At 39.9% G+C, this 13,645-nt stretch overlaps 1 protein-coding gene across 1 annotated transcript in view; it reads right to left on the bottom strand.

The window, feature by feature from the left end:
- Window positions 1–13,645, bottom strand: part of LOC149257628 (pyruvate kinase 1, cytosolic-like) — a 266,221-nt gene that overhangs the window by 134,548 nt on the left and 118,028 nt on the right. The window contains exons 5-9 of the mRNA XM_089414476.1: window positions 12,361–12,438; window positions 12,110–12,241; window positions 10,262–10,342; window positions 9,508–9,579; window positions 9,284–9,373 (exon numbers count right to left, since the gene is read on the bottom strand). Of these exons, the coding sequence (XP_089270602.1) occupies window positions 9,284–9,373; window positions 9,508–9,579; window positions 10,262–10,342; window positions 12,110–12,241; window positions 12,361–12,438 (453 nt within the window). The remainder of the gene's footprint in view (window positions 1–9,283; window positions 9,374–9,507; window positions 9,580–10,261; window positions 10,343–12,109; window positions 12,242–12,360; window positions 12,439–13,645) is intronic.

The raw sequence follows: 13,645 nt of genomic DNA, 5'->3' as shown, positions 1-13,645 counted from the left end.
GGACGAATCAATATTTCTTTCATTGTTAATTGTTGAAATTTGGTACCGAAGGACAGGTGGTTCCCTAAGGCTTTGATCTTTGGCCTAGGGAAAAGTGTCTAAAAGAATTTAATTTTCTCCTAAAGTGACTTTATAATTTTTATAAAGTCAAATCTAATTTAAAAGTGACTTTAAGTGATAAAATTACTAAAGTCTAATTTTAAAGTGACTTTTATAAAGTCAATGAAAAATTAGAAAGGAAACGTGACTTTGGAAATAAATGACTAAGTGGGTCTTTATTAAAGTGGGGTGAATTAAAAAATAGAAAGTGAGATTTAAATGTGCTTTTAATCTCAGCCCTAGATCTCAATCTATTTCAGCCATTGGATTTAGGGATCACCCAAAAGTCACTTAGGATTGGATTAAGGGAGGAAAAGGAGGAAAAGATCATTCATTCTTTCATGAGCAGATTGAGAGAGAGAGAGCAAGAGAGCAAGGGATATTTCTAGACAAGGAGGAGAAGGAGGCAGCAGCGTGGCACACCTACCAAGGCAGCATTTAAGCAAATCCTTACAACTGAATGAGCAAGCAGTAAAAGACAGATTTTTGCTGAGCAAACAGTAAAAGGCAGATTTGTTTTTGCACAGAAATCGAGGCAGCTGATTTTCTGCACAAAAATCGAGGTCCGTACAGTCTGTCTGTACCGTCCGTACAGCATGTCCGTACAGTCTGTACCATCCATACAGCCGTCCGTACCATTCGTACAGTGGTCGTATAGCATTGTGTTGCTGTTTGGAAATTTCCAGTGGGCTGTGAGGCTCAAAAATCGAGATAAGTGGTAAATTTGCTCACTGATTTTTGCTGAAAATTTCTCACTGTAAAAAACGGCATTTTCAGAAATAAAGAAGAGCTCTCGAATTGGTTTTCGCCAAGAGTTGTAGGGGGTTTTTCCAGGGTCACATTGACCAAAAATCATTGTGTCTAAATGTTTTAAATGGCTGTTTATACCTGCTGATTTTTATTTCTGCATTTTCTAGCATTCTGTAAAATTTCCAGAATTTGTGTTTTCAGCAACAACAAATAACAAAAAAAAAAAATTCAGTTGTTGAATGTATGGTTATGGGAAAGAGCATTTAACTACATGGGAGAAATAAGGTGAAACTGGAAACCGCGGTGGCAAACAGAAATTTTTACATGGTATCAGAGCTTGAGTGCTGAAGGGCAGTTTGGGACAGCAAGGAGGAAAATTACAGCCTGCTGATTTTTCACTCAGAAAATTCCAGCAAGCTGATTTTTCACAAACAGCAGTTTTTATCTTTACTACAGCAGTGCTATTTTTCAGTTTTAGGACAGCAGGATGTCATTGGGATTGAGGGTGGAGGATAGGTTGGATGGGCATACAAACTACAGCATTTGGAAGGAGAGAATGCAGAGTATCTTTGAGGAGGCAGAAGTACCGCACAGAACCCTGTTGTTGTGCCTACTGATGCCACTCAGAGGGCTGAGTATAATAAAAAGAACAACAAGGGTAAGAGACTGATTCTAGACGGAGTCAAAGACCATTGCATTCCTCATGTGAGAGGAAAGAGAAATTCCCATGAGATGTGGACAGCATTGTCCAATCTCTACCAGAGTACCAATGAGAACCGGAAAATGGTCCTGAAGGAGAAGCTGAACACTATTAAGATGGGTAATGATAGTGCAGCTGGATATCTCACAAAGATTACTAATGTGAGAGATGAGTTGGCAGCAATTGGAGAGGCCATTCAACCCACTGAGTTGGTGCGGATTGCAGTGAATGGCCTCCCCCGTTCATGGATGAACTTTGTTGATGGGGTTTGTGCACGTGAGACCCTTCCCACATGGGAGAGGTTTTGGGATGATTGCATTCAGACAGAGATCAGGAAAGGTCAGCTTGGGGTAGCCAACCCAGTTGAGCAGGATGAGGATGTAGCACTGTCAGCAGGAGGCAAGAAAGGCAAAGGGAAGAAGCAGGCTTTCACAAGCAATGGTGGGGGCAAAGGCAAAGGTAAAGGTAAACAGGGTGACACACAGGACTATTCCAAGGTAAGTGTTGGAATTGTTAAAAGATGGGACACTATGCAGTTGTGTGTCCGGAGAAGAAGAAGAAGAAGGGGAAGAACCAGAACGTGGCAGCTTCAGCAAAGGTTGAGGACTTTGTAGTTCGTTTTGACCGAGAGTTTGGGTTCACTGCGTATGAGTCCTCTAGTGCAGGATCACCTACCACACAGGTTCAGAGGGAGCATGCTTTTCCCTCGATTAGCGGAGCATCTTCAGGTATCTGGTATGTGGACAGTGGGGCTTCACGTCACATGACTGGAGTCCGTGAGTACTTCTCAGAGCTTTGAGAGAGTGGCATTGATATTGAGGTAGTACTCGATGATGACAGAGTTGTCAGAGCAGTCGGGGTGGGGACACTGACATTTTAGAGGGAGTCCAAACCTCCCTTGAAGGTGTCAGATGTTCTTTATGTGCCAGGGATGAGGAAGAACCTCATATCCGTCTCAGCTTTGGAGGACAGAGGATATGAGGTACTGTTCAGGGGAGGACAGGTGTTGATGTATCCCAGGGGCACTCCAGCTGATTCAGCTAGAGTGATAGGTGTATGCCATGCACAGGTGTACAAGTTTGCATTCCAGTCCCTTGTGGCATTGAGCACTAGTACCGACAGCAGAGCTAGCAGTTCTGAGCTGTGTGAGATTTGGCACCGCAAGATGGGACATATGTATCATGGAGCCTTGAGGACATTGCGGGAGATCACTACAGGTGTGCCAGATTTCAGTACTGATCACTTTGATACTTGCAGAGGATGTGCGATGGGCAAGTTTGCCAAATCCCCTTTTCCCAGCAGTGACAACAGAGCGACTGGGATACTTGATTTGATTCATTCCGATGTGAGCGGTCGGATGTCTCATGTTTCCTTGAGTGGATATGAGTACTATGTTTTATTCATTGATGATCACTCCAGGAGGACCTGGATTTATTTCTTGAAGACCAAGAGTGAGGTCTTCAAGCGGTTTCAGGAGTTTAGAGCTCTTGTGGAGACACAGACAGGTCGGAAGATCAAGTCCCTGAGGTCGGACAATGGGGGAGAGTACACCCTTGGAGAGTTTGTTGACTATTGTGCGGAGGCAGGCATTAGGAGGGAGTTCACTGTTCCTTACAACCCCCAGCAGAAAGGGGTTGCGGAAAGGAAGAACAGATCCATCGTAGGGGCTGTCAAAGCCATGCTACATGATCAGGGGTTGCCATTGTTCTTGTGGGCAGAGGCCTGCAACACTGTTGTTTATTTGCAGAACAGGAGTCCGCATCGTGCCTTGGGGCACATGACTCCGGAGGAGGCTTTTTCTGGGAAGAAGCCTGATATTGGTCATCTTCGTATCTTTGGGTGCATCACATACTCCTACATACCCAAGGAGAAGAGGACCAAACTAGAGCCCACCGCAGAGAAGGGTATCTTTGTGGGCTACAGTGAGACCTCAAAGGCCTTTCAAATTTATATCCCTGCACAGAGGAGAGTTGTTGTCAGAGGGGATGTGAAGTTCGAGGAGGACAGGGCCTTTAGGAGATCACAGGAGTTAGAGTATCTGGATCAGCCAGACCCTCAGCAACAGTTGAGTCAGTCGCAGGGATCCAGTGGGCAGGGATCAGGAGGATCTGGAGGTACATCTATGAGGATGTCAGGTCCGTCAGTGAGCAGTGGTTCACCGAGCCAGAGGGGTGGTGCTCCGGGCAGCATGCAGAGCAGTTCACTAGAGAGTCCACTGATGGACAGTTCACACGGTACCTCGGCTTCTACAAGTTCAGGTGCAGGCAGGAGGACAGCAGACAGACAGTCAGGAGTTCAGGCTCCTGATGATGATGGGGAGGAGGAGTTTCATTCTCCTATGGGAGAATTGCACTCAGAGAAGAGGAAGCCCAAGTGGCTTCAGGACACCTTGAGAGATGCCACATCTGTTGCTAAGCCGAAGAGGCCGGTCAGAGAGAGTAGACCACCTGAGAGGTTTTGTAGCTATATGGCAATGGTTACCAGCATCCTTGACTCTGAGCCTTCTAGCTATGAGGAGGCAGTTAGCCAGCAGGCCTGGAGAGAGGCCAAGCAGGAGGAGTATTCTTCTATCATGAAGAATGATGTTTGGGAGGTGGTGCCGAGGCCTAAGGGCAAATCCGTGGTTACTTCCAGATGGCTTTACAAGGTAAAGCATGCTGCAGATGGCAGCATTGAGAAATTTAAAGCGAGGTTTGTAGCTAGAAGATTCTCCCAAGTAGGGGGAGTTGATTATGAGGAGACCTTCGCTCCCGTGGCTCGATATACTTCGATCCGCTCCATTATATCGATAGCAGCAGAGATGGGTTGGAAGATCCACCAGATGGATGTGAAGACTGCATTTCTCAATGGCTTCATACGGGAGGAGGTGTACATTGAGCAGACATAGGGCTTTGAGGTGCATGGGAAGGAGTCCCATGTGTGCAGACTGAAGAAGGCCCTTTATGGCCTGAAGCAAGCTCCCAGAGCTTAGTACTCTAGGATAGATACTTACTTGCAGGGGTTGGGTTTCACAAAGAGTGAGGCAGATCCGAACCTTTACTTTATTGTGATAGGTGAGGAGCCTCTCATTCTGGTGCTGTATGTGGATGACTTGGTCATTACAGGTGCAGAGAGACTCATAGAGCACTGCAAGAGAGATCTTGCGGCGGAGCTTGAGATGAAGGACATCGACTTGATGCATTACTTTTTGGGTTTGGAGGTGTGGCAGGAGGAGGGGCATTTCTTCCTGGGGCAAGGGAAGTATATTGTGGACATCCTTGGCAGGTTCCACATGGAGGATTGTAGACCCATGTCGACACCGATGATCACCAACTGGAAGAAGCTTCATGCTTCGGATTCTGAGTTGGTGGATCCCACATTGTACAGGCAGCTGATTGGTTCCTTGATGTATTTGGTCAACACTAGACCAGATATTTGTTTTGCAGTCAACACGATGAGTCAATTTATGTGTGAGCCTAGGAAGGTTCACTAGGTGGCTGCAAAACACATTTTGCGGTACTTGCAGGGGACAGTGGATTATGGTTTGGACTACAAGCAGGGGGATGGAGTGAGATTGGCAAGTTACACTGATTCTGATTGGGCAAGTTGTGCTTCTGATAGGAAGAGCACTTCAGGGTGCTGTTTTGGGTTGGGTTCGGCAGTAGTGTCATGGTTCAGCCGGAAGCAGCAGTCAGTAGCATTGAGTTCAGCGGAAGCAGAGTATATGGCAGCCAGTCTAGCTAGTTGTGAGGCCATCTGGCTTTGCAAGATGTTGTTTGGCTTATTTGGTCAGCCGTTGAGACCTTCAGTGATTTACTGTGATAATCAGAGTTGCATTAAACTCACGGAGAATCCAGTGTTTCATGACAGGTCAAAGCATATCGGGATCAGATATCATTTCATCAGAGACTATGTTCAAAAGGGCGCTGTGAAGCTTGAGTATATTCCCACTGATGAGCAGGTTGCAGATATTCTTACCAAAGCCTTACCACGGGGCAAGCATGACTACTTCAGAGACAAGATGGGTGTGGTGAGGAACACCTCCCTCGGTAAGAGGGAGTGTTGAAATTTGGTACCGAAGGACAGGTGGTTCCCTAAGGCTTTGATCTTTGGCCTAGGGAAAAGTGTCCAAAAGAATTTAATTTTTCTCCTAAAGTGATTTTATAATTTTTATAAATTCAAATCTAATTTAAAAGTGACTTTAAGTGATAAAGTTATTAAAGTCTAATTTTAAAGTGACTTTTATAAAGTCAATGAAAAATTAGAAAGGAAAAGTGATTTTGGAAATAAATGACTAAGTGGGTCTTTATTAAAGTGGAGTGAATTAAAAAATAGAAAGTGAGATTTAAATGTGCATTTAATCTTAGCCCTAGATCTCAATCTATTTCAGCCATTGGATTTAGGGATCACCCAAAAGTCACTTAGGATTGGATTAAGGGAGGAAAAGGAGGAAAAGATCATTCATTCTTTCATGAGCAGATTGAGAGAGAGAGAGCAAGAGAGCAAGGGATATTTCTAGACAAGGAGGAGAAAGAGGCAGCAGCTTGGCACACATACCAAGGCAGCATTTAAGCAAATCCTTACAGCGGAATGAGCAAGCAGTAAAAGGCAGATTTTTGCTAAGCAAACAGTAAAAGGCAGATTTGTTTTTGCACAGAAATCGAGGCAGCTGATTTTCTGCACAAAAATCGAGGTTCGTACAGTCTGTCTGTACCGTCCGTACAGCCTGTCTGTACAGTCCGTACCATCTGTACCGTCCATACAATAGCCGTACAGCATTGTGTTGCTGTTTGGAAATTTTCAGTGCGCTGTGAAGCTCAGAAATCGAGATAAGTTGTAAATTTGCTTGCTGATTTTCGCTGATTTTTGCTGAAAATTTCTCACTGTAAAAAAAGGCATTTTCAGAAATAAAGAAGAGCTCTCGAACTGGTTTTCCCCAAGAGTTGTAGGGGGTTTTTCCAGGGTCACATTGACCAAAAATCACTGTGTCTAAATGTTTTAAATGGCTGTTTGTACCCGCTGATTTTTATTTCTGCATTTTCCAGCATTCTGTAAAATTTCCAGAATTTGTGTTTTCAGAAAAAAAAATAAAAAAATAAAAAATAAAAAATAAAAAAAAATTCAGTGGTTGAATGTATGTTTATGGAAAAGGGCATTTAACTACATGGGAAAAATAAGGTGAAACTGAAAACCGGGGTGGGAAACAAAAATTTTTACATTAATTAGCCAGATAATATTTTTTTAATTGGAAGCTCAATATATCAGAACACAGAAATAAAAAATAATTTTATTAATAAAGCAAAAAAAGACTCAAATCCTCTTCAACTTGTACAACAAAATCTCCAACTTCTTCAAGTCTCCAACCTTGAATGAGGACTCCAATCCTCAATATTAAATCCAGGCTCCAACCTTGAATGATGACTGCAATCCTCACGATAAATCCAGCCTCCAAGGGAAACTCCTAAGTCTGCAACAAGAAAGTCTTCAAGTTCAGCTACAAAGTCAACTTCAAGTCTTCTTCAAGAGATCTCCAAATCTACTACAGAGAGGACTTCCAGTTCAGCTTAAAAGGCTTCAAGTATACTTCAGAAAGGGCTGTTTCAATAAGATTACAGGACTGCTCCAAAGGTTTCTCAAGATCTGCTTCAATTCTGCTCTAATATCTGCACCAAATATGCTTCAAAAGACTGTTCCATAGTGCTTTCAAGATGTCTCTAATGTCAACTTCAAGGTGACTTCAATAATCTTCAAGAACTGCTCTCAAGACATCTTCAAAGCCTGCTCAAAGATTGCTTCAAGGAGCTCGTCCATGTACTTTTCAAGATCTGTTCTTAGACTGATTCAAAAGGGGCTTCAAGATTGGTCAAAGATTTTGCAATATCTGCTCCAAAGACCCTTCCAAGATCTGGTCTAGGCCTGCTTTGAAACCTTCTTTTCATCGAGAATACTTCAAAATATACACAAATCTGTTTCAAACAAATATGAATAGGTATAAAATAATGAATGTGCGAAAATTTATCAATTAAGGGATGGAAACCCTTACCTTGTCTAAGTTTCTAGAGAATTCTAAGTTTATTTTTTTCCAGAGAATCTAGTTCTAATTTTTTTAATGAAATTAGCTTAGGACTGAAAAAATGTTCAATTATGTATTTTTGGGCCATAGAAGGGACCAACTCCCTTCTCGAGCAGGCCTGAAATAGTGAGTTAACTCGATGAAATGTCACAATGCCCTCGATAAGGTTTGGTAGCAATTGTGGTGTCCTTGCTAGGCTGTGGTATTGTTAATGGATGCCCTGGATAAGGTTTGGTAGCAATTGGGGTGTCCTTGCTTAGATGAGCTGAAAGGACATGTTGGACCATCTTTGGATGGGCTGAGGTATTGCATTGTTGCTTCATTTATGTTGTAATATGAAATGTAACATTGCTGTCCAAATTTGTATGTTGCGGATATAAAAATCAAACTTGTGTTCTCATTGTTTAGGACTGGTTTCTTGGTAGTTTATATAAGCTCATTTTTGGGACAGCTTTGCTGATATGTTATGATATTTAGCATGCTAAGAAGAAAAAAGAAATAAGATTTACCGCTGAAATAAATCTGCTGTAGCCTGTAACTAAAGTAATTTTAGATCTGGCTGACGAAGGATATTGTGCCCTAAAGAATGTGAATGTTCTCTCCTTCAAGTAATATTTTCAGTGTCTATATTTTGAGCTTTCCTAGTGATTTGGTTCGGTGGAAGTGATGTATATTGCTACTGTAATTTATATTTCAGATCCAACAGTAAAGTTAAGAATTCTATGAAACAGATCCAGGGAACCTCAAATAAATGAGGTAAAACTTTTGGACTGTTCTAAAGAGCAGATTTTAGAAATTTCCACAGAAATTTAATTGCTGAAACCTTCCCTCCCTGCATGGAAGGGCATTGCCAAGTACAGAAACATTACTCAAGCATTTATTGTATTTTCTTGTGGTAAGGCCAAGGCCCCCAATTTTGACTCAATCCAAGTACCTATTTGAATTAAAAAAGTTAAACTAAGCTTTCAATCATAAAATGAATACCCTCATAGTATTAAAAGCTTGGCATTTCAGAAAAGGAACTCTCTTGCTAATCAAAAATCAGTACAAGGTCCCAGTTAATACAGCATTGTTTAGTCTGTCAATCATAAGAAAAGCCCGCATAATATAATCCAGATTCAAGAGAATGCACAAACAGAAAGCCTGTAATAAGAAAGCGAACAATACCTCCACAAGAACCTATAATACAAAATCCAGGAATACTTCTACAAGTTGTCTCCTACCTTCCAAATTGCAGATGCCCTTGTAACTAATTTTATCTACAAATATGTTTGAAAGTGAGAAGACAGCATAAATATCTTACTGATGATCCTCCAAACAATATGATTTGCCTACCTGTTCACACTGCTATACTGCCTCTATTACCTAAGTAAATATCCCTTCTTTGAATCTGTAAAGAATTTGGAATCTCCCTTGACACTAACAAATTACAATCACAAAAATAAAATTTACAAGGAGAGCATATTAGACAATTCCATTGATCCTGACTGTCATTGCCTTATAATCCAGAGCAACAGTACATTTGGATTTAGTAAAAGCACAAATTTATAAGAGATCTCCATGCATGGACACAACTAGACTTGTAATCAGATTACAATGACAGCAGTATTCATTTATCTTTCAGAAGAAAAACATCAGGAACGGAAATATGAAAAAAAACTAGATTGAATATCAAAGGCTACCTTCTCTGGTGGAAGATCTATCCCTAGATGACCCCGTGAAATAATAATACCATCTGCTTGTCGCAAGATCTCATCAAAGTGCTCCAGGCCCTGCAACATAAGTTGTACCTATAATAAGATTCGAAAAAGCAACTGCATCTTGTGCAGTGTGTTTATCTAAATTGGAATAAACATGAATGAACAGATTACAACTCAGAAACTTCATTCAGTGATACACCAAATACCTCTATAGTGTCAATCTTAGCAAATATTTGTGTCTGTTTAAGATTCCCAAGTTCATCAAGATAAGCACGGGTCTGTACAAGACAAAAGGAGGAAATGGATTTTACATCAATTCGATGTTAGCATCAAGCAAACAAATTTCTAGGTGGCCTCTAATACATCTGATACACTGTTAATCCGCAGTTTAACTGTGTATAAAATCCTTTAGATGTAGAGTAGATTAGACATTCACTATTTGAGGTTATTCAATTATAAGGAACAAGTCCCATGTCACAGAAACAAAACAAAAAATTGTAACAAATTTCTGCAGTAAAAAATATCACCTCCTTACTTCAAGTTGCAATATTCTACAAAGTGCAAACAACATAATAAAGCAAATTCCACACCCTGTCAGAATCAAATCACAAGATGAATAATAAACCTTAACACAAAAATAGAGCATTTTGTAAGGCTACATTAACCTCGTTACTTCATTGTCAGTTCAGAATGATTTTCAAAAGTACACATGATAATGCATTCATATTTGAAGTTTATTGTAATGCACCTACTCAAAATTTCTCAAAGGATAACAAGAAACAAGCACTATAGAAACATATCAGCCTACAAATTGAAAGGCATAAGGTAGCATTATGAATTTGATTCCAGAAGAATAATCTGCTAGAATTATTTTCACGTGAGACCCATCATAGCAACTAGAAGTGACAGCACAAGCTCAGAACATGTGCAAGAAGGTACCTTTTACGTCATATTTCTTACTTGTATAATGTCTTCAGCATGTCGTGTGTATGACAAAGAAAGAAAGTCAATGTTGTTGCGAACTCCCCAAGTTGCAATATTCTACAAAGTGCAAACAACATAATAAAGCAAATTCCACACCCTGTCAGAATCAAATCACAAGATGAATAATAAACCTTAACACAAAAATAGACTAGTGCCCTGCATTTTGTAAGGCTACATTAACCCCACCAAATCAAAGCTTGAACTATCCAGTAAATAACTAGTAAATGCACAAAATAGTCTATTTGTCACATTAGTGACTACATAATTTCAGTTCACAAGAGTTATCCGAAGGGCCTTGATGAAAGCCAATACTTCTGCCATAGCTTGATGCACATTTGAGGAAGGGTGTGTACAATCTAGATCATGGATAAATATGGGCGTGCATGACCTACACTGTACAAGTCAAAAGAAGCCCGGCATATGTGCTGTATTTCTGCCTCATCAATATCAATTCTGAGTTGAAGACAACTTTGAAGTAATTCAAATTCAAACATAGGGAATATATAAGGAAGTCTTTTATACAAGGGAAACTGACTAACCAGTTTACAGATATGCGGTCCTCCGTATATATTCATCAGGTTGGGGACAAATGGAAAATTGGCATCAGGTTTCTAACTTCCAGATGGTCTCACAATTGTTTGAATTAAGCATCCCTAGTGATAACAAAGAGTGAAAATATTGTTAAAACTTGGGTTCTATGAGCTTCTAGAGGCATCATGTTGTCAAAGATGGCAGATGCCCCAAAGGTGAGAATTGGAGGATACCCAAAAAAATGCTCATTGGATTTAATCAACTACAAGTAAACCTTGGTCTGGATGTAAGATCCAATTTACAGTAATGAGCATAAACAAACTTAATGGATAGATAGTGAGTAAACTTCTGAGCCCAATATGTTAAAAAACTATGACTTTATTATCAAGTGCTCATCTGCCACACTTTTGGGATATGAAAAGGTAACTAGCATTTGAATGTGTAACATCCAAGTTCCAGATGGCTAGTTTATAAATTATAAAGAGAAAATTAGTGAGAAAAGAGCAGGGTAAGAGTCATCTATATGTAACCCTATAGGCTTCACATTTGAACATTCTTTTATTCTGATACCCGGAATCATATGTTAAGTCATCAGGTTTCATTAGGTGTATTATCTGAAACGTCGTACTACACTTCAAACCAAGTATAGAAGAGTACTGCCATTTCTGTGGAAACTGCATATGCTTTGAATCTTCCTACTTGTTGATAAGTCAATGTTCGATATATGATCCGTTGGTTATTTATTTTTGAATGCTGTCATAATTTGCTTCTATTAATTTGTTTTCCTATTGATAGACAGCTTTTAAGTCTCTTGTTGAATGCAAAGCCCAATTTCTTGGCTAACACACACCTAAACAAAGCCAAAGCAAACTGCGTTGATAGGAAAATAATACCAAAGGGAAAAAAATACTCTCTGAAATCAGTGACAATCTATGGCCATGCAAACTACAAAATTTCTGTGATTCATATCCACATAAATTCTACACCCATTGGGCTTCACATTGACCATTTTTCTCAACCCGTATTTCGGTAACTCTTAATTTCTGGAACCTCCATCGTTAGCCAGTATTTATTAGTATCTGCCTTGAAAACCTAGAAAAACAGTTTATTTTGACACACCAGCCACCAGAAACAGCACAACAATTCCACGTTACTCATTTGTAATTCTACGTGCTAAGCGAGAAATTCCAGCATTAAAACAACTCCATTCGGTCATTACCGTGGATCTTCCGCCTAAAAGCATTATAAATATATTGGCAACTAACAGTAATCTCCACGCCTGTAATTACTTACATGCTTATCTGTGTCGCTCAATGTTGGAAGATCAATATGAACTTGAGTGGCATGCATTGTAAATAATGAACCAGCAAGTGTTGCACTGTTTTTGACACAGCAAACTATATCTTCATCTTTAATCTCTGCAACCTGCACTCAGATCAGTTAGCAGATGTTTTCAACACTGGAGCTCTATCTATATCAAGATAAGATGTTGAAATGTTTCTCTCCTAGGAGATTCACAAACACTGTGTCAGAAGAGACTTAACCTCAAGCCAGACAGAAGTGGTCTCACTTCCTGTAAAGAGATATTGACCAACAAAAATGGTATCCCCTTTCTTTAGTGTCTGTAGTATATAAAGCCAAATTACAATTCAGTGTTAGTCCATGAGAAAGATTATCCGGAAGCAATAAAAACAAAACACTACTGAATGCAGTACATACGAACCAAAAATGAGAAATCACAATCACAAGTACATTTATTTTGTAGCTCCCTGTGGCACATGCAGTTACTGTGTTAGATTCTGTTTCTCTGTGATGGCAGATGTTGATGATGGATGATTTCCTCTCAACTGATTATTCCTAGCCAATGGTTACAAGTATTCTTCGTAGATAATGGTTGAGTTTTCCTTAGTGGCCAATTGTTGATGAATTGTACCTTGATAACATGTAATCATTATTAAGATTTTATATTATGCGTTGGCTATACTTTGCTAGACCAATACTGAAAAACTTGGACTCAAACTCAGAATTGGCGCTCAGGCTTGACTCGAACTCTCCTCACAATCAGACCAGTTTGATTTTTATGACTCGGTTTACTGAAAAAAATAAATAGAATATTAAAACTTTGATAATAAAAAAATACATTTTAAAGATCCCAAACATTAAAACGAATTCTGCAAAGTTTACTGATGTATATGCCATGTAAGCTTGAATAAATCAAAATGAATGGCATTCAGAGCAATATATATCTAAAACAAATTACAGAATTAATAAAGCTCTAAATGCTCTCTACAGTTCAAACAATAGCATTCTTGATGTTACAAGCAATTAGGCTACTGCGTATCATGTTGAAGTTTCTAAGTTTACTTAGTTAGAAACCCTCCATGCACTTTATCTAATTTATTCCTACCTACTTGTTATTTTCCTTAACAAGTTATTTACAATGTAAATACTAAAAATAAACACTAGTGCATGCTCAACGTATTACAGATCAGCAACTAAAAGAAACAAGAACAAACACACCACATGACACCATTATTTTTTGACTACTATCCCCGGAAAAACACAATGCGGAAAAACCAGTGCAGCTATCTAAGGGTTTTCTTAATAAGCAATATCATAGTACAATCTGGGTGCCGAAACTGGCCTACCCAACAGAAAATTTACTTGGCAGTAATACCTCTTGGTTTTTGACAAATCTCCTGGCTGAAACCCCAGATAATCCTTCCGGCAGCTCCTCAGCACAAAACTGCTCAAAAACCCCAGCGTCTGCCCAATCTGGAATGCGTCAGCCTCTCCTAGCCCAACGTTGGTCCTGCGTCAACCTATCTT

The sequence above is a fragment of the Pinus tabuliformis genome, chromosome 6 (assembly GCF_031772625.1).
Source record: "Pinus tabuliformis cultivar Carrire ecotype Pingquan chromosome 6, CPIR1, whole genome shotgun sequence".
NCBI classification, from domain to species: domain Eukaryota; kingdom Viridiplantae; phylum Streptophyta; class Pinopsida; order Pinales; family Pinaceae; genus Pinus; species Pinus tabuliformis.
This window is presented reverse-complemented; position numbering and strand designations above follow the sequence as displayed.